Source organism: Cucumis melo, chromosome 1 (genome assembly GCF_025177605.1).
Source record: "Cucumis melo cultivar AY chromosome 1, USDA_Cmelo_AY_1.0, whole genome shotgun sequence".
Lineage (NCBI taxonomy): Eukaryota > Viridiplantae > Streptophyta > Magnoliopsida > Cucurbitales > Cucurbitaceae > Cucumis > Cucumis melo.
In genome coordinates this window covers 9,336,600-9,357,710 of record NC_066857.1, presented here as the reverse complement: position 1 = coordinate 9,357,710, position 21,111 = coordinate 9,336,600, and the positions used below count along the sequence as shown (strand labels likewise).

The window sequence follows — 21,111 nt, the reverse complement described above, 5'->3', positions numbered from 1 at the left end:
ATGTGAAATGAATATGCAAACTAACTTGTTTTGAGAATGGGGTGAAGGAATATCTATATATTACTAGGTGATTAGGCCATGAAAGCCTTAATGCGATATATCTTTCATAACTAGTCTATGATTACGGCGAGCTCCTCTCGAAGTCTTTAAATGCCACACTTGTCCTCCTACTGGGATACAAATGACTCAACATGTTAGGCGAGATTTATCTAGAAGATTTCACTTATAAAACGTATAGAGCTTCGAGTTTAAGGACAACAACCTCTCAGCGCCTATTGCTCACACTTTTCCTTCTGCCGGGGTACAAATGATGGAGTTATCTCGCCAAGATGAAGTTTATCTCCAAACTCCTCCTTGCGCACGTTAGCCATATCCTTGGTACTTGCCCTCTCGGGCAGTTAGCAATATACACTAGTCACGTGATGAAAATAGCTCAACTAATGCGATAAGAGTTACAGGCACAACTTATCAAGAATCTCTCATATATCCTAAACTACGAATAACACATTAACAAATGAAAAGTAAATAGATGGATGGATTGAAGAGGTATAAACATGTAATATATACTTATAAGAATATAGGTCTTCGACCATTGTACAGTATGAACAACATATTTTACGAAGAATACAAAAATGGAAAGAAAAGAGAATGGAAAGTGATTAAAAGTTGGGGGAAAATGGAAATGGACTTCCCTCCTTTCAAACTTCAAACTCTCACTCGCAGCATGATCGAATAAGAAGAATAAATCTCTTTACAGCCCGTGGAAAGGAATCATTTCCACCACTCTCTAGGGTTTTGCCCATTCAAGTGCCTTTGTAGGTCCATTCAAACTTTCTCTTGAGCTAGAAGGATATTTTATGTAGGCAACTTTCAGAGGAAAACTTCTATTCTTTTGAACATGTCAACGGCGATTGCAGCCTTTGTCAAGTCACATTAGCTCCAACTACCATTCTTGTCTTCCAGTGAATCGTCCTCGTGTGATTATGTGGATCCTCACCTAGGTTGTCTTCGCTAAACAGGCTCTTCTCGTGTAGCTCTTGCACGAAATCCTCTACGATTCACTAGTCTCTTCTATTTCTATTCCTGCATTAAGACACTGAAAATGCGATAAAACAAGCATAGATACTTATGTAAAGTGTATTTCTAAATACTTATGCTTTTTCAACATAATCATGGCGTTTTGATACACTTCTTCTACGCTTTGGTCTCGTTATTCTATACAAGAGACTACAATAACTTGTATTTCTACAAGTTATTAGCATGCGTTTGGGAGCCTACGGCCATGTCAAGAAAGGATATAGAGGTTATCATGTGTTAGGTGAGAAGGCATTATAAGGTTAGCAAGCATGAGTTGGGCAGCAAGGCTATGTAAAGAAGGCTTGATTGCAAGATGATGGACTAAGAGGTTAGTAGGCAAGATAATGGACTAAGAGGTTAGTAGGCGAGATGAGATGACATTGGGCATTTTGGTTAGGCGGTCAAGGCTACAAGAGAAAGATCATAGAGGTTATCTAGGTGTTTGACAAGGCTAGGCGTTTTGGACGACTATGTGACAAGCTTATGGAAATCGATTTAAAGCTAATCTAGATGTCCTAATTGAATTACATGCATTTTTGCAACCAAAGAGGTAGAATGTAAGCAGGAGGTGTAATAAGGAGATTAAGAGGTGAATTAAGCAAGGAGGAGGTGTCAATTCATTTTCATGTAAGGATTCCTATAAATAGAAAACTTCACTCAATGAATTCTCACAACTCACTTGTGCCATTTCTTTCAGATTACTTCCAAAATTTCCAAAATTGTGTCTAGTTTATTAAGAATAGTTGTTGAGAAATTTAAAGGAAAGAAGGTTACTATTTTGATCAAAAGAAGGCAAGAAGGTCATTCTAAAAAAGAAACTGAGCAAGGTGTGATTCCCGAAGGCTACATAGCTCGTCTTTTAGAGTTTGCTTCTACATAGCTCGTCTTTTAGAGTTTGCTTCAAAAGAGTTATGGATTTAAAGTTATACTTTTTCAAAGTCGGATCATGTTTTCTAGACAAAAAATGAAGTTCTTGGCAATGGTCGAATGTCATGCATGTTTTAGTTCATAGAGGTTATTTTGGATTTATTCTGATGCACATGGCAATGTCATGGCACAGCTAAGTAGTAGGCTAGTTATGTTCTTTTATGTAGTTAAAATATATATTTCCTATATTTATTTTACATGATTTTGACTTTTTCAAGATATACTATGTTGTGTTCACCGTAATATCGTATTACTTAGATATATGAGTATATATGTTGCCTACTATATTCAACCAATAGAACCCTTCATGTAGATAATAAACATATATTGAGTATATTTCAACAGATTTTAGTGTTCCATTATTAACTTTGTTTTATTTATCACATTTTATTTTCACATTATTTCACTCCAGGTATATATACATTAAGAACCATGTTTCTTACTACACCTCTGTCCATATAACCTCATACAATATACACACATTAGTATATACATAGCAATACAATAAGTGTATAGAGGGATATATATGAACTACAAAACTTCATTCTAAAAACATATTTACTTATAATGAACTATTTTAGATGAATGTCACATATGAGGTTGGATTAAATGAGAAATCCACTATGCAATGAAGAATCCACCTAATGAACAAAAGCCCTACATAGGGTGATTTTAATGGAAACTACACTAAAATCTAAAATTAGTAGTGTTTTTCAATTTCAGGTCAATCAATTGTATATGCAGAAAGCACCTCATCAACCAGGTGATGATTTGGGAAGGAGCTCGACTCAACATGCAATACCATTTCTGTTTCTGACCTACACAAAAGTTGTAGGCACAAATGGAATCCTTAAAGGTTGGAACTACCTTTCGTGGTTGTTTGAAAAGAAAAGATTTTAGAATAAAATACTTCCATATGTGGCGTCTTTCTAATACACTTTTTATTCCACATGTGGCGTTATATGTGTGCACATATATTAAAAAAAATCATAATTATGTAGGAGTTTAATATTCCAACCATTTGTAAAAAGAAAACAGTCGGTTTTAAGCTATTGCCGTAACTGGGCCTATTTAAATAGGCTCCTAAAGTAGGCAATCCTATATTTTATCGTATTAATTATGAGATAGTAATATATATTTATAACAATAAATACAAAATCCTTTGGAGTATTATCCATATATTCATTTTAAGTCTCTGAGTCAATCTAATCCTTAAGGTTTCTAAACATTTCAAAAGAGTCCACATCGTCATCCATTGACATCCCAATTACCTCACAATATAAAATACAATTTGAACCAAAATACCATATTCCTAGAATTATTATGCCAAAAGTAAACTGCATATTAATTAGGAAAGGAAATTTCAGCCTACAGTTTTGAAATCTAGAAATTCATTCCTATCAATCTCATTTCTCTTATTTTTGCCTACAAAATCCTACTTATAAATCCTGAGCACCCCCCGTTGTTCCAGCATAATCTCACGACATTTCGATCCACCTTTCTTGTTTGGTGGACTAGTGCACCTCACTTAGTTGTAGGCGTTTTCTTTGTTGGGTTATATTCCTGACTTTCTCAAACATAACATATACCGTAGGAGAAGATATCTGATTCTAAGAAAAAGGCGATCAAGAAACGGGATACAGTAGCAGTTCTCTATGAATGTGGATGGCAAAGGAAAAATGAAAAATAACAGAGACGACAATGCAAGTCATTATGTGATCACAGGGCTACGAGGCTAGGAGCAGCAGTGATTGTGGTGTTCAACACGGCATCACGATATTAGTATATACACACTTGACAACTCATCAACGGGAACGGAATTAACATTTTATTATTATGTAATCAGATGAAAGTTGTTACAAAGGACAACATTTTATTCTGAACTGGCTGGTGGTCCGGTGGAACAAATTAATTGACAAACTCGATCCCTGTCATGGGAGATCCAGCATGGATCTGAAGGGCAACATCCCCTATAACCTGCCGTTCGCGTAGAGAGCATATCAATCCTCTGTTAATTGGTTATACGACTATATGCTACTCCATCATCTTCATTCAATAATACAAAGAAATGTTGACGAGGTCTATAATATCTAATGAGATTGACTACAAGACTACGAATTTAGAAGTATATACTACATAAGTGATAACAACTTGTATCAGAATTGGTGTTAAAGATACTGTTATGTGATACTTTCAGCATTCCTTAAAACCAAAACTTTTACATTGAACCAGTTTACCATACCATCACATTCATAAATAAACAGTAGATTCCTATCACAATCAAAATGCACAAAGCAAACAGGTCAGAATTAATAAAAACTCCTTCCTGTGTGAGAACTTAAAAATCCTAAACAATTAAAGGTACATGGGATGTTCTCAAGCTATAATATATTTAATCTAGGTTAAACATATAATTTAGTACTTTAGTCCTTAATTTATGAGTTAAAGTTTCAATTCCATTCTTTATTTATGTATATATTTTATAGAAAAATACTTGGGTGCTTGTCAAACTGCATCCATTTTGTGCAACCAACCAAGTTATCTAATCAATATTTGTCAAATGGCAAATGTTATATATACACACACACACACATCCGATCAATATTTGTTACATGCACACATTTTTTCACCCTTTTTTGTGCAGCCCACCAGGTTATTTAATCAATATGGCGTCAAACTATGTAAGCATGGCGTCAAACTGCACCCAAGCAGCTCATTATTCAATTTCATTAGATTGTTTGACTGGCAATCGACGATCATAATTAAGAAATTGAGAGCTTCATCAGATTGTGGGTCTATTTCAGAGGCCAAAAAACTCATCTGGCTTGGAGAACTGATGGTTTCTCTTTTCACCCCTGGGACTTTGGTGTGATTGAAGAGGAGAGGAAGCAGGTGTTCGGTGGGGGGTGGGTTACAGCCCTTGACGTTTCCCCTTTCTTACGAATGAGGGAGATTATAGAATCATTGGCGGCATGGTGTGGTGGTCTTGAAGAAGAAGAAGACCCTTTCTTTAAAGAAAATTCGACAAGGGAAGTGTGCTTCAAAGGCCTTAGGCAAGGAGAATGGCTTCACTCCGGTGTGTTGCATCGTGAATTACCAAGAGTTTTCATTCTTCGGCTAGAGAGAGGAAGGCGTGGTTCAAAAACCATCAGAAGATGGTACAAAATCAACGACTCCTTGGTCAGTCATTCTACGATAGGTCAGAGTAGGAAAAAGGAAGTCACGTGATCAATTTGAATTATCTTAAAGGTGTTGGGATGAATGGGGTCAAGGCCCATTGTGAGCATGAAAAGGCGAGGACTAAATCAAGAAGGGTTTTTGAAGTGGGTTGCGAAAGTGGTTCGCTGTCAAGACACGTTCTCCAGCTGCCATCTTTCTTTAGAGTCAATAGGGCTAAGACTGCACAAGGGTTGATACTTGGCTGAATATGTCCCTTTTTTAGTAGCTCTTCGATGTGCTGGTGCAAGGTTTCATATTCTTTTGGACTCGTCCTGTAGTGAGAAAGGTTAGGAAGGTAAGAGCCCAAAATCAAGTCAATAATATGCCAAATGTCTCGAAGAGGAGGCAATTCAGATGGCTCTTCTTTGATGCTTGGAAACTAGTTCAATAAATCTTTGCACTCTTGGTGGTATATGATTAAAGTAATCTGTGGAAGGATGGCCTGCAACAATAAGGCCTAATATGTCAGATTCTCTATCTTTAATAAATTAAGTTCTTTCCACTTACAATGATGAAGAGATGACTATTGGTCTTCATTGGATTGACTCCTTCATTTTTCTTGCTAAGGGTCATTAAGACAAGTTCCTTGTTCATCCATTGGAATTTATAGGTATTCTCCCTTCCTCTATGGATTGATTGAACATCATACTGCAATGGCCATCCAAGCAAGATATCGCAAACATCCATATCTAAAATGTCACACACGATTTAATCCTTATAACTTCCTTTAATTGATAAAGGAACTGAGCAAATTTCATTAATCTGAGCATCTCCACCTTTCTTGATCCATCCAATCTTCTAAGGATTAGAATGAGGCTCTATTTTCAGTTTAAGTGCAATAACTAGCTTCTTACAAAACAAAGTTCTCACCATTGCCACTATCAATAATCATGTTGCACACCTTACTTTGGATAGTGCAACGGGTCTTGAAAAGACTACCTTTACTGGTTGGAAATGTCATTTTTTGGAGCAATCAGTACTCTTTGAAGTACACAAGACAATCTTTCTCCTTCGTCAGGTTTTGGAATCTCTTCATCTTGATCACTATCTTCTTTTTGCTCTTCAACAAGGTCTTCTTCTTCTAGGATGGCTATGGTCTTTCTTTTAGGGCAAGAGTTGAGAGATGGTCGATTTGTCCACAACGGAAACATTTACTCAGATTAGGTCTTTGATACACATTCTTTGCTTGTTTCTTGGGAATTACTTCAGTCTTCTTCCCATTTGGATCACTAGTCTTGTCTTTCTCTTGCTCTTTAGTGGACTGAGTAAAAGAAGAGTGTGCAGCGCTAGTTTTATTGCTGGTGTTGACATTCCACGAGCTTCTTCTTGTATTCTTCCTTGAGCTTAGTTCATTGATCTTCTCTACAGATTCGTCATAACTAGGAAGATCTATCTCCATTTTATATTCTACCAGCTCCCTTTTTCTATCATTAAAAAGTGGTCGGAATCTTCTGTTTTGATCATTTCCTACCCTTCTAAATGAGCTCCAGAAATTCCAGAATTTTTCCATGGGTAAGGGGAAGGAAGTGGAAGCAAACGTTGCTACCACAGAAAAAGAGTTTATAAGAGGATCGTCCTCTAAAACTAAAGTCAAGCCTATACAAATGAAGAAGAAGGGAAAGGAGAAGACTCCCAAGAATAGAAAGGGAATGAAAATTGTGAAAGATAAATGTTACCACTACAACTAGAACGAGCGTTGGTTAAGCAATTCCTCAAAGTATCTTGCTGAGAAGAAAGCTGAAAAGGAAGCACAAGGTAAATGGGATTTACTAGCTGTTGAAACGTGCATAATAGAATATGATACTTCAACCTGCATACTAGATTCAGAAGCCACTAATCATATTTGCTTGTTATTTCAAGAAACTAGTTCTTGGAAAGCTTGTAGAAGGCGAGATCATCTTCAAAATTTAGAACAGAAGAGGTTGTTTCGACTGAAACAATGGGAGATCAGGAGTTGTTTTGATAGATATATCATACTTAAAGATGTTTTGTATGCTTCTCAAAAGTTGAGAATTTTAATAGCTATCCCTTGTATTTCAGAACAAATGTATAAAATATTTTTTGAAATTAATGAAGGGTTCGTCTTTCTAGAAAAGGTATTCAATTTTGTTCTACAATACTTATAAACAACTTATATAAGTTAAGACCAATTTGAGCAAAATTTGTCTGTAATACTGAAATGTTGAGCATAAAAGACAAAAAGGTTTCTTCTAACACCTATATATGGTACTTAAGATTTGGTCACGTAAATCACAAAACGATTGGGGGATTGGTTAAGAGTAGACTTCTAAATTAGTTAGATGATAACTCTTTACCTTTATATGAGTCTTGTCTTAAAAAGAAAAAACGACCAAAAGATCTTTTACTAGAAAAGGTCTCAAAGCCAAAATACCTTCAGAGCTCGTACATTCAAACCTCTTTAGACCAATGAATGTCAAAGTTCAAGGAGGGTATAAATATTTCATCAATTTTGTTGATAATCATTCAAGGATTGATCATATTTATCTATTGCATCACAAGTTTGATTCTCTTGAATAGTTTAAAGAATATAAGACTGAAGTTGAGAATCAATTAGATAAAACTATGAAAAAACTCCGATCAGATCAAGGTGGAGAGTATGTAAACTTAAGATTCCAAGACTATTTAATAAAGCACAGAATTCAATCACAACTCTCTGCATATAGTACACGTAAGCAGAACGGTGAGTCAAAAAGAAGAAACTGAGTCTTGTTGGACATGGTTCGCTTTATGATGAGCTTTGCTTGTTGATCCTAAAAAAACTAAGGACTTTATATTGACAAATGTCACATTCTTAGAAAAAAAACACATAGTCTTGCTTTGATGATTCCTTATGTGGTTTTTCTCTAAGAATTTGACATTTGTCGATACAAATTCCTTATTTTCTTGAGTATCAAAAAGCAAAACTCATCATAAACTAAGGTCCTGAGGCTATCTAGTGTAGATTTGAACTTTATGCAGAGACATAAACGTGGATCAAATTCGAATATATATCCTAAATGGTCTATAGTATATGAATAAGGTTGGACGCCTTATTCCAGAGACACTATAGATGTGGCCCGCTTTATAGTTAGTACAAACGATGTGATCCTGAATCGTTCATGTAGAGACATGAAAATGAGGGCATCCTATGTAAAGAGTTTACATCAAACTAGAACCATTAATTAACGAATGTTAATTAGCTTAGTCTAAAAGGGTTTAGCCAGTTAATCTTGGATTGTTGGAGCCCATGATCTATAAATCCATTAGATTCCCCTACTAGCTCATACGAAATTAACTTAGAATAATATGATGGAATAATTTGAATCGTTTGAATAAGGTACAGAGAGAGAAATCGACAAATATATATGATATAACTGTTGGTTATCAATTTGAGAAAGAGCTTTATGTTTAAATGTGATTTAAATATTAAAAATACAAATGTGGATTCATATTTGGAAGCTCATAATTGATGAAAATGATCAAAGTTGGAAAAAGTCAAAATGTTGACTTTTGACTTTGAAAAGTCTGAAAAGTCAAACTCTGACAGACTTTATATTCAAATGTGATTTGAATTCAGAAAAATAAACGTGGATTCATGCTCAAAAGGTATTAGTCAAGATAGACAAAATGATAAAAAGTCAAAAAGTTGACTTTTAACTTGAAACAATCAAAGTTTGACTTTGACTTGATTGATCAAATAACCATATTGCCCTTGGACTAAAGTTGATGAAAAAATCCAACTTTTGTTGGATTATTCCTCTAACACTTAGTAGGATAAGTGACTACATGAGATGTAAACACCTAGGCCACTAAGTTCCACGGATGGTTAGTGGAATATTAGGTGTTGAGATTTGATAAACTAATTGCATGCGATTTTGCATGTAATTAGGTTATTTAAAGAATTTTTCTCAAATATTTGAAGACTTTTGAGAAAATTTTGGTAATATTTATTTTTTTAAAAAAATACCAAATCGATATTTTTCTCCCAAATCTTAAACCTAATTCTCACTTCCAATTTCCATCTCTGTCAATTTCCTTCACTTATCAGGTCCCACAACTCGATTTTATGTCCAGAGAATAGCGGGTCAACACTAGTGGTGGTCCCGGGTTCGTGTTCGTAATGAGATTACGAAGATTAGAAAGCTTCCAAGGTATAGTTTTTCTTTAACCCTAATTTCATTTAATTTGGGTAATTTTATGCATATTAATTTCTAAATAGTTTAAATGCAATTAGGGTAAAAATTGATCGGTATTTCTACTGCACATATCTCATGTTCCATCATGAACTACATCAACTTTATAATATTAACGTAAAGGCATCAACTTTATAATATTAACGTAAAGGAACTTATGGAAAGGCTTAAATGATGTATTATAAAGAACCAAACCTATCACCGCACTATTAAGAAAAATATCAATTGAATACCTTAGCCATAGACCGATAAGAGTGTTCAGTAACTCCAGCAACATGAGGAGTGAAGATCACATTATTGAACTTCAAAATAGGGTCATCAGGGTCAAATGGCTCAGTCCAAGCAACATCAATGCCCAAACCTCCTAGGTGACCAGACTCAAGGGAATGTAGAGTGGACTGATAGTCTAGAAGACGACCTCTAGCAACATTTACCAAAAGTGAACCCTGTAATTAAACACTAAATTAAAGCATAATGAATACATGAAGTAAACATTACAATTGAGAGTTTCTGGTAGTTCATTCATTTTACTACTTTAACCACAAACCTTTCTCATCGAAGATAAGAATGACTTGTTCACAACACCGACCTGAAAGTAGAATCACTAGAGGGAATCAGTCACTTTTGTTTCTGGAAGGTATTAACAGAACAATCACTACTAGAAAGTTGAGTTGTCACAAAACTTGGTACTTGACATCCCACAATGATTTAATTTAACCATATAACAAACATAAAATTGCAGTAAAAGAACGTCCAGAAAATAAAACAAAACGGAAACCTCAGAAAGCTTTTAGAAGGCCAAAGATGCAAATATCATTTGACAAAAGTCATCGAGTGAAAGGGGAGGGGGCATCCAGCTATTTTATATGGAAGTGAAGCATATAGATATTCAATCTAAAGGGATGGGAACCAGAAAATAATTAAGGAGAATGACAATCTATATCTAATGATGCCAAAAACATAGCTTCTCAAATGGTCATTTCTGCAGAGGCAAGAAGAAAGTAACCAAAGATGCAGTCTTACAGTTTCGCTATTGAGACACAAACAACAAACAACAATGTCTGCAATGCTCGCAAATTTTTTAATGTCCTCGTGAGCACCTTTCTGATCGACAAGATCCTCACTTGCACCTTTATGAAATGGAATTGACCCCAGAATGAGTAAGAAATGAAAAGGTGAAAGTATCATCTTTTGCTATGATTACCATTCAACTGGCTAGAATTTTCTGGCCAACTGCGTTTTGTGGCAATAATTCTTACACCAAACGGGCGCAAGCGCTTAGCCAATTCCAGACCAATGTTCCCAAAGCCCAAGATGAAAACCTACAAAAATAGAAATTTATTTCTTTTAAGGTTGACAGAAAAATGAGTTCAATAAAATTTATTGACAATATTATGCCACTGCCGCTGGTGCGATGGACTCAAATCTATGACGAGACAGAAGAATCCTTCATGCTCCCAATGCAATAAAAGTCATTGAAAGTCGACTATTTCCTTAGTACAAGTCATGTTGACCAACTGGAGAGGGCCATTGACTAGTGCTACTGACTTCACCAAATAGTTCCAACAATCTCCCTGAAGTACAGATTAAGGTAAAGGTTTACCCCAAATTCTGAAATGCAGATAATTACAAAAGTATTAGCAATTTTTATCCACTTTTGTAGGAGTTAGTAGCTCAACTTAATGACTCCACCTCCATCATTTGCAAGGTCTTTTGAGTAATGATATTTTTTGATGTTGGGTATCTTTATAATATTTTACATATAAATGTAAGGCTTAGTGGGCTTGGCCAAGGGGAAGATATGATTCTAATATTTGTTTCCTTTTTTTATTTCTTATTGTAGTCTATTTATTTCCCCTTGTATCATTTGTTATTAGCAAAAAGTAATAAGAACAAAAATATTGTGGTTTTTCTCCCGGTACTCAGATTTCCACGTAAATTTATGTGTTCTTTATCTCTACCTTCAATATGGTATCAGAGAGGGACATTGAACAAACACTATACAACACATAGTGATGGAAATCAAACAGATGAGACAGCCGGCGGTTTTAGCGCCACCGTCGATGCTCGAATCAATGCTGCCATGGACGAATGGTTCCGCCACCTTTAGACAATGTTGGCCAATGTAATTCCATCAATTCTGCCGTCGTCCGCACATCCAAACACCTCCCACGCTCAGCCCACGCGCCGGTCCATCCTCATTAGACATCGCCAACCATCCCTTCTGTGCAACCCTCTTCTTCATCCGCGGCCTATATTGCTCCCTACGCCCCGATTCATGTACCAACCTAATTCTAGCCGGCCACCACCGCTTCTACCATCGAATCTATATGCACTGCCACCCACTGACCTTAGTTATCACCCCAATGTTAGGAATCCTCAAATTCACTCAACATTTGAGGTTGGTGAATCTTCAACATATTCCAACCCTAATGTGCAAGCTTCCTTTTCTTCTTCGGGAATAGCTCAACAATTGGAAGGGCTTCAAAAACAAATTGCAGCAATTGAGGCTACCTTAAGGACGACATCCAACATTCTTGTACCGATATATTATGAGAATCCAGTAGCCTCGTTCTCCACTTTATCCTCTTCTTATGTGACTAATACAATGGCACAATCTACAGGATATTTTTCTAAGGAAAAATTAAATGGCAACTATTTCTCATGGTCTCAGTCACTAAAAGTGGTCCTTGAAGGACAACATAAATTTGGTCTTCTGACAGGATAAATGCCTCGTCCTCCACTGGGAGACCCACAGGAACGGTACGGGAAGGGAGAGGACTCTCTCCTCGATCCACATTGATAAATAGTATGAAGCCACAGATCGACAAACCCTTACCGTATGGTACAATTGCTAAGGATATTTGGGACTAAGCCCAGAAACTATAAGTCAAACGTCAGAATGCCTCTCACCTATACACGCTAAGGAAGCGGAAGCAGGTTCATGAATGCGAGGAACCATGGATATCATATCCTTTTTTAATAAGCTTTCTCTTACCTGGCAGGAAATGAACCTATGCAGTCTGGAGCAGTCCTAGTGATGGTTTGCAATACTCTAGAATTGAAGAGATTCACAGGATTTATGACTTTCTTCCTGCCTTAAGCCTAAGTTTGATGTAGTTCGAGGGTATATACTAAGCCATAGACCGATTCCCTCCTTGATGGAAGTCTGTGCTGAAATCTGTCTCGAAGAGGGTTGCACAAGTGCTATGAGTATTTCGGCAACTCCTACTATTGTCTCCACTGCTTTTAAATGTGAGGTCTTCTACCTGTGGAAGTGACAAGCACAATGGAAAACCAGTTCCTGTTTGTGAGCATTGCAAAAAACAATGACATACGAAAAAACAATGGCATACCCAAAAAACAAAGTTGGTAGTTACATGGTCGTCCCCTACAAGGTAAGAAACGCTCTCCCAACGACAAACAGAATACAAGACTAGCATATGTGAGCAAGTCTGCTTCACCTTCTCAACCACCTAATCCACAGGGAACCAGACCGATCCCAGTCCCACTACTTTAGGTGTCATTGTCCTATCAGGTATACCTTAGTCTTTCGGTCTTATTAATGTTGATGGGAAGAACCCCTGGATTCTGGATTCTGGTGCCAGTGATCATTTGATTGGTTCCTTTGAACATTTGTGTCCTATATTCCATGCGCTGCAACGAAACAATTAGAATTGCAAATGGCTCCTTAGCCCCCATTGCTAGAAAGGGAAAGATTTTTACCTATGCAGGGCTCTCCTTACGTAATATTTTGCATGCCGATAATTTCTTATAATATGCTATTTATAAGTAAGATTACTCATAAGTTAAACTCCAAAGCAATATTCTTACCTGATTCTATCTCTTTTTAGAACTTGAGCTCGGGGAAGATGATTGGCACTGTCAGGCATAGTAGGGGACTCTACCTCCTTGATGATGGCACCTATTCTAGTAGCATTTCTAGGACTAGTCATTTATCTTCCTATTTTACTACTTTTGAATAAGATAGCATGTTGTGGCATTTTCTTTTAAGCCACCCTATTTTCCAATATATGAAACATTTATTTCCTCGTCTTTTTTCTAAAATTGATGTGTCTACCTTATCTTGTGACGTATGTATTCGAGCTAAATAACATCGGGTTACTTTTCCTTCACAATCATACAAACCAACCCACTCTTTCACACTTGTTCACAATGATGATCGAAGACAATCCAGGATAACTACCTCATCTAGGAAACACTGGTTCGTAACTTTTATTGACGACCATACCCGTCTTACCTGAGTCTTTCTCGTCTCCGACAAATCTGAGATACCTCTATCTTCAGGGACTTCTATAACACCGTAGAAACGCAGTTCAATACAAAGATTGCTATTTTGCGAAGTGACAATGGTCGTGAGTTCCAAAACCACACCCTCAATAAGTTTTTGTCCTCCAAAGGTATTGTCCACCAAAGTTCCTATGCCTACACCTCACAACAAAAAGGGGTAGCCAAGCGTAAAAACCGTCACCTTTTAGAAGTCACTCGTTCTCTTATGTTGTCTACTTCCTTTCCTTCCTATCTCTGGAGCGAGGACGATGTTGCTCTCACTGCAATCCATCTTATCAACCAAATGTCTTCTCGTGTCCTACATCTCCAAACCCCCTTAGAATGTCTTAAGAGTTCTATCCCTGTACCCACCTCATTTTTTATGTTCCTCTCCGAGCATTCGAGTGCACCGCCTATGTTCATAACCATGGCCCTAACCCATCTAACTTTACCTATCGGGCTCAGGCATGTGTTTTTGTTGGTTACCCTTTGCACCAACGAGGCTAGAAATGTTTTCATCCGTCTTCTCGTAAGTACTTTGTCTCCATGGATGTTACCTTTCTTGAGAATCGTCCTTTCTTTCCCGTAAGCCTTTTCAAAGGGAGAGTGAGAGTAAAGAGTAACTCTAACTGGGTGATATCCTTAGAGTCTACTAGTCCTACTCTTGTTACCATACCAAGCCCATATTCTCACTACACAGTCCTACCTACGAACCAAGTTCCTTGGAAAACCTACTATAGGAGGAATCTTAGAAAGGAAGTTGGGTCTCCTACTAATCAGCCAAGCTCCGGTCCAGATTCTGAACCTCTACGAGATCAAAGTATGACTAATTCTATTGACTCACATATTGACAGCAAAATGAGTGAAAGTGACAAGTCTGAGACAGTTGTTCCTTAAAATATAGGTGAACAAGGTAATGTACCTTGTTAATACTGAGGTCATCCTAGATGGAAAGGGCAATAAATGATGAAAATGAGGTTAGTGCAAGAGTTGTTGAAAGAAAATGAAATTAGGGAGGAACGTTCATAAAATATCAATAAGTGCCTATTGCACTAAGGAAGGGTACTAGGTCCTGCACTAAGCACTCTATTGCTAACTATGTTTCTTGTGAGAACCTATCTCCTTAGTTCAGAGCCTTCACAGCCAGCCTTGACTCTACCGTGATACCAAAAATATCCACATTGCTTTAGAATGTTCCGAGTGGAAAAACGTTGTCATGGAAGAGATGTGGGCCCTTGAGAAGAACAAGACTTGGGAGACTTGCACTCTACGTAAGGGACGTAAAACTGTAGGATGCAAATGAGTGTTTACTCTTAAATACAAGGTAGATGGAACCCTTGACAGACACAAGGTGAGGTTAGTTGCAAAACGATTTACTCAAACCTATGGTGTTGGTTATTCAGAAACTTTTTCACCAGTTGCCAAACTAAATACTGTCAGAGTCCTGCTATCTGTTGCTATAAACAAAGACTAGCCTCTTTATCAGCTGAATGTTAAGAATGTGTTCCTTAATGGGGACCTAGAGGAGGATGTCTACATGAGCCCCCTAGGGTTTGAAGCTCAGTTCAGTCATTAGGTGTGTAAACTTAAAAAATCTTTATATGGTCTGAAACAGTTACTTATAGCATGGTTTGATAGGTTTACTACCTTTGTCAAGTCCCTAGGGTATAGTCAATGGCACTCTGGCTATATATATAAGAAAGGGTAAAAAGGGAAACTAACGGAATATGCCAAGGGAGAGCTAAGGAAAAAGGTAAAGAAACACCTAAGGGCCTACTAGAGATGTGATATAAATAAGGAATGTTTTGGGTATGAAAACTAGGTCTGAATTTTGGGTGAAAGCTGTAATAATCTATTTGTTTCCCTTTGTATCATTTGTTATTATCAGAAAATAATAACAAAAATATTGTGGTTTTTCTCCCCGGTACTAAATTTATGTGTTATTTTTCTCTACTTTCAATAATAAATACAAATCACTTGGATTATTAGCTCATTATTTCCTTTATTATTCATATAGGCAAAACTTGACTTTCAAAAAAGCGTACTGCAGACACACACCATCTGTCATAAGTTTGTCCAGTAATTATGTGAAAGCTCGTATGTACCATAAATAGTTTGGTTTTGTTTGTTCCTGTAACTAGTTTGACTGATATTTTTTAGATGCGCTATACTGTCATTGAGTTATTTCAAATAGTTAAACTAAAAACGGTTTATTATTATTGCTAAAGTTTTCCCAAATTTTGCATCATGAGATAGATTTCAGTATATGCATACCTACAGAATTTGGTTGTAAGTTTAGTTGTCCAAATTTTAAATGAAAACTCTGTCGTTGAGTTTTTCCTTCTACTTTTGTGGGGAAAGGTGAATTGAAGTAAGCTCATTTGGAGCATCTTTGTAATTATTTCATGACTTAATTAATGAATTAGTGAGTTGATTATTGAGTTTAGGCTAAATAGTCTCTCAGTAGTTAGCTTGATTAGTTTGTTTTACTGTGGGAGTAGTCACTGCAACAATTTTCGACATCCTAAACCTATGCCTAAAGTATGAAGGCCTTGGAATTCCAATAATAACAACGTAAAGGCTTTACCACTAATCAATTTAGATTATTCAGGAAATTTATGAATTTGTAGCTTCTCTGGTTGACTGAAAAGTGAGAACGAGAGAGTGAGAGTTACTGTTTTTCCAAGGAGTGTATCTCCAGTTGGCTCTCCAAGCTTTTTATGATCAACTGCAATCTGCATCTCTTTCTGAGGAACACATCATACACACATATAATGAAATTAAAGAGTAATTTTTTTAAAAAAATAATCATTTAATGAAAAGTGATAATAGCATGACATAGAGGAAGAGGTAAAATTCACAATTCTCAAAATAGATTATGCAAACGAAGACAACCCCCAATTTAAAATAAACTCGATTAACAGACCAACCATTATTCAAACAAGAAACCTACTAGATTTTTTGTTTTATTATTTTTGAAAAAAATAGTAAAGGAAAAATCCAAAGGCTACAGCCATATTTGTGCATCCAATCTAATTATCCAATCATAATTTTCCATATGATAAACTTTTTCTTACGTCTTCTTTTAAATAGTTTTTAATTTTTTTAATGTGAGTGATTAGATTGAGATGCACTAAGATTGGTGCATCCCAGGATGCATCCAAGTATTGCTTTATTTTTTATACCTATAACTAAAATCAATAGTACCCCCGTTAGGACTCCACCTACCACTCAGAAAATCCCAACAAGAATAGAGAAACAGCCACAAGTACTCTGTGATAATATATTGAAATGGAAATAAAAGATAATGTTCACAGTGTTTACTCAAGAGCAAAGAAATAAGAACAGTAAGCTATTATCTATGGAAAGCAAAGAAAAGACTCCCCATCAAATTCGAGAAGGCTGGTTCTTCTCCCACAAGCATTCAGCAGGTTTTCCCAAAATGTAATGTAACCTTCAGCAATCCCAAAACATTCCTTAAATACCTCAATTCCACCTGGTGGGTCCCTCAATGGTTATTCCCCTCACTTATCATCATTGGCCATGTTGTCATCTGATTATTCCCCTTTTTACCCCTGCATCTGTAAGTATGAATAACAGGGGGCCTAACATACCCCTCTCATGGAACACAGTGAACACCTTCCCTTTCTTTTCGAGATGGGGCTCTAGTCTAAACCTTACGGCTTCCACTAACTCTCTAAATAGGGGATTATACCTTAGCTTATGACAAATCGAATTAATGAGAAACTGTTTATACAGCTTATTGATATACTTTGAGAAAGTTCAGGTTAGTGACTAATACAAGGGATTTTCACATTACAGCAAGCAACTCTCCTAGACTAACTAATAACATCTAGCAAAAGATATTTACCAGAATAAATATAATTTTACCTGCTTGCGAAGAAGGCCTAACATTAGGTATATAGCCATTTCTGCACACGACATTGCATTTCCAGTCACTCCACTTGGTATCCTTGCAACTTTTATTCCAAGTTTTGTGGCAGCATCAACGTCCACACCTTCAATTATCCAGTTCACGAAATATTTCATTTTTTAAAACAAAGGACATAAATGCTGAAAAGAAAAGGACATGGTAACAACCATCAAGGCCAACACCAAACTGCACTATGAGCTTCATCTGACTTGCTCGAGAGATCAAATCAAAATCGAACTTCATCATTTTAGTAACACAAATGTGGTAGTTGCTAATAACTTTAGGTACATCTTCACATGGAACGACATCAACCTACCATTTTTAACAAAATGAAGATGATGTAACAAAAGATTAGGGCATCATTCTTATTCTTACAAATTATAATACATATACATAAACATAAATCTGATTATCTCATCATCTAAACTATGTTGTGATTGCGACTAGGTCTTTTTGATTCCAAAAACTGATCTTCGTAATTCAAAGGTTAATCCTCCTCTTTCTCATGGTATAATTCACTGTCCAGATGATTTTACTGAACTATAGTTTTTATTTTTAGTTGGTCTGCGTCTCTCTTTATTGTTGGACTTCACATCATTCCATTTCTCTCAAGGAATGCTTGCTTTCTAAATAAATAAAGATGATTAACAAAAGATTGTGGCAGCATTCTTATTTTTACAAATTATAATGTGTATACAACATAAATTTGATTATCTCAACATCTAAATTATGTTGCGATTGCGACTAGGTCTTTTCGATTCCAAAAGCTAAGTGAATCTTCTTATTTCAAAGGTTAATCCTCCTCTTTCTCATGGTATAATTCACTCTACATATGATTTCACTGAATTATAGTTTTTACGTTTAGTTTGTCTGGGTATCTCTTTCTTGTTGGACTTTACATCATTCCATTTCACTCGAGAAACGCTCGGGCTCGGTCCCCCTTCCCCCCCAAATGATAACTCCATTAAAAAACCTCTGAAAAAAGATGCTGATGAGATTTTCAAAGAGGACGATGTTGCTGTTAGTTGTTTTTATTCTAACTTCGTTAATATGATGGCCATCCAAGCTTGAGAGTTGATGAAGAGTCTTTTGGAGATGTTATGTTTCTTACTTTCTTCTTTCTAATAACGAGCATTCCAATGACTAAGAGGCGAATGATTCAATCCATGGTTGTCATCTACCTAGGAATTAATTTCCTACAAATTTCCTTTACACCAAATATTGTAGGGTCAAGTGGGTTGTCCCGCAAGATTAATCACAAGGCTAGTAAGTTGGTCCAAATACTCACAGATATAAAATAAATAAATAAATGAGCATTCCAATTCGGAAGACAGTAAGCTTGCTAAGGTGCATCCTATGGATAATGAAATTCTTTTGTCCTGCCTCTATTGCCTCAGATAAGGAAGATCTTTACATTTTGAAGATTTTAGAATCATCTATATGAAATAAAACATAAGGATTCACCTTAGTTATTGAGAAGCTTTCTTTGTGGATTCTCATGTTGCTGTACCTTTGTATTGGTGTTCTGAGTTGGATCTTGTACTAAGCAGTTTTTACTCTTTTTTTTATTTTTTGCTGGATTTGTTCTGAATCTCTGGTTGCTCCCTAAGGTTTGGAGAGCTTGTTAAGTTCAGTTGGGTTGGTTGTTCTTTTCTTTTCTTTTCTTTTCTTTTCTTTTCTTTTCTTTTCTTTTCTTTTTAACTCCCTATAGGAGTTTGAGAAACGTTTTGAAAATATATTTCTATGTTCTAATGAAAAGATGTTTGATTGACTATTCTCTAAAATCTTTTCAAGTATTTTCACATGTCCTTTTTCCCTTAAGAAACGTGCACTTTCCATTGAGAACTTAAAAAGAACAAGAGGAGCAAAGCGTTGCATAAATTGTCCAATTGGTCTGGATATCAAAGAGTAATTAAAAACTATTAGAACTAAGAACCCACAATAACGTTAAATTCCTTATTCTTCCAGCACCACATATTTATAAACCACGATTTCAATATAAATAACAATGTTAATTAACGTTAAACCTTTACAATTGATTCAATAATAAATCTTAAAAACAAGTAAAAGAGCAAATATAAATATAAAAACAAAACAAACGTTTAGATAATAGCTTCTGCAACAAACCAAAATCTTCCTATACAAAGAATAAAAAAAGCGGATCATAGCAAAATGTTCAAACACTAGAATTACACGAACAACAAAACGAATCTTCTTTAGAGAATTATAAAAGGAATATGCAATCTACATGTAAAACACTGGATTATCCAAAAAAAAAACCATAGGAAGAGAATTACGAAAAAAAATACTGAAAATGGAGTCCAGTTCTAAAATATTGTTGCCCAATTACCTAAGTTGAACCGTCTGAAGAGAAGATTCAAAATCCAAACATGAGTTGATTAACCATCGGTTGATTAGAAGAACATCACTTGTATACAGAGAGAAAGAAATTGAAAGGAAAATATTCATCGTACCTGAACAAATGGATAGTTGAGCAAGTATTCACTGGTATAATTATGAGAACTGGGAAAATGAGACCCACAAAAGAGAACACGGATTAAACCCTTGCTGCTATCCTCATGTGTTCTTTCCATCTTCAACACTACGAGAAATGAATAGGAATCAGCTAAAAGGTTAATGAAGAGAAGAAAGAAAACTCGTCACCACAACTTACAAGAACAGCAGTAGACTTTGTGACTATTGTGCTTCACGATCAGCTTCTTCAAGTTTTTGGTTGGGATAGAATAAAATTTGTACAAAATAAACGGGGGGTTAAATTAAAAAAAAAAAATTAATAATAATAATACCCGACTTAGTTTGGGTAAAAAGTAACCCATTTAAACTTTAATAAATTTGGTTTTAAAATATTCTGATGAAAGTAAAGTTTTTGTTTTAAAAATATCCCTAAGTTAGTTTTGGATAAAAATGTTGAAGTCTTATTTCAAAAATACTTTTCTAACTATCGAAAAAGTTTCATAAATACTCGTAAGCTTAAAAAGAATTAAAAAATATATATCTAAAATTTGCATCAATTTTTTACCAACCAAAATAAAAATATAAAATTTAAATTAAAACTACCGTCTTAAATTTATTGAATATCAACACTATGATAGATTACAAACACAATTAATCATTATAATTATTGTTGTTAGTAACCACCAAAACTCTTATACTAAGTTATGATTAAATAAAAATGGGTATTTTTCTTTTTTAAGAGAAAAATTCAATTTTTATTAAAATAATTTAAAATGTATGTTTGTAAAACATAGTTAAAATTTTGGAAAAGTACATAGATAGTTAAATGGTAAAACAAAATGTTAAGAAAAATAAAAAACAAACAAAAACCAAGAAAAAACCCCAAAAAATAAATGCACACTTTTGTAAGTTAAAAGAACTATTACCGATTTAACTAACCCAAACCCATAATTATAATCAAGATTGGTAATTACCTTAGAATCAGTTTGGTAGATC

The 21,111-nt window shown here is 35.5% G+C and overlaps 1 protein-coding gene across 5 annotated transcripts; it reads right to left on the bottom strand.

The window, feature by feature from the left end:
* Nucleotides 1-538: 538 nt before the first annotated feature.
* On the bottom strand, nucleotides 539-20,466 carry LOC103500418 (uncharacterized). 5 transcript variants are annotated; one of them, XM_008463712.3, is made up of 10 exons: nucleotides 20,315-20,466; nucleotides 20,115-20,242; nucleotides 17,808-17,952; nucleotides 17,598-17,725; nucleotides 16,382-16,453; nucleotides 10,621-10,738; nucleotides 10,440-10,546; nucleotides 9,964-10,005; nucleotides 9,650-9,862; nucleotides 539-1,096 (listed from the first exon to the last, which is right to left on the bottom strand). In XM_008463712.3, the coding sequence occupies exons 2-10, from the start codon at nucleotides 20,232-20,234 to the stop codon at nucleotides 1,052-1,054; spliced, it is 990 nt and encodes a 329-aa protein (XP_008461934.1). In that variant the 5' UTR covers nucleotides 20,235-20,242; nucleotides 20,315-20,466; the 3' UTR covers nucleotides 539-1,051. The 5 variants fall into 5 exon arrangements, with proteins under 5 accessions (XP_008461934.1, XP_050946153.1, XP_050945654.1 ...); XM_051090196.1 differs by having other exon boundaries at nucleotides 539-1,083; XM_051089697.1 differs by lacking the exon at nucleotides 539-1,096 and adding an exon at nucleotides 3,685-3,981.
* Between the last annotated feature and the right edge of the window lie 645 nt (nucleotides 20,467-21,111).

What these genes read in the sequence shown, in the direction of transcription:
- LOC103500418 (XM_051089697.1), bottom strand. Translation starts at nt 20,234, where the DNA reads ATGGAAAGAACACATGAGGATAGCAGCAAGGGTTTAATCCGTGTTCTC. An exon ending in GTTTGGTGTTGGCCTTGATG is followed by an intron (nt 17,726 to 17,807) that starts GTTGTTACCATG and finishes GGATAATTGAAG; the next exon opens with GTGTGGACGTTGATGCTGCC. An exon ending in AAATTCTAGCCAGTTGAATG is followed by an intron (nt 10,547 to 10,620) that starts GTAATCATAGCA and finishes CATTTCATAAAG; the next exon opens with GTGCAAGTGAGGATCTTGTC.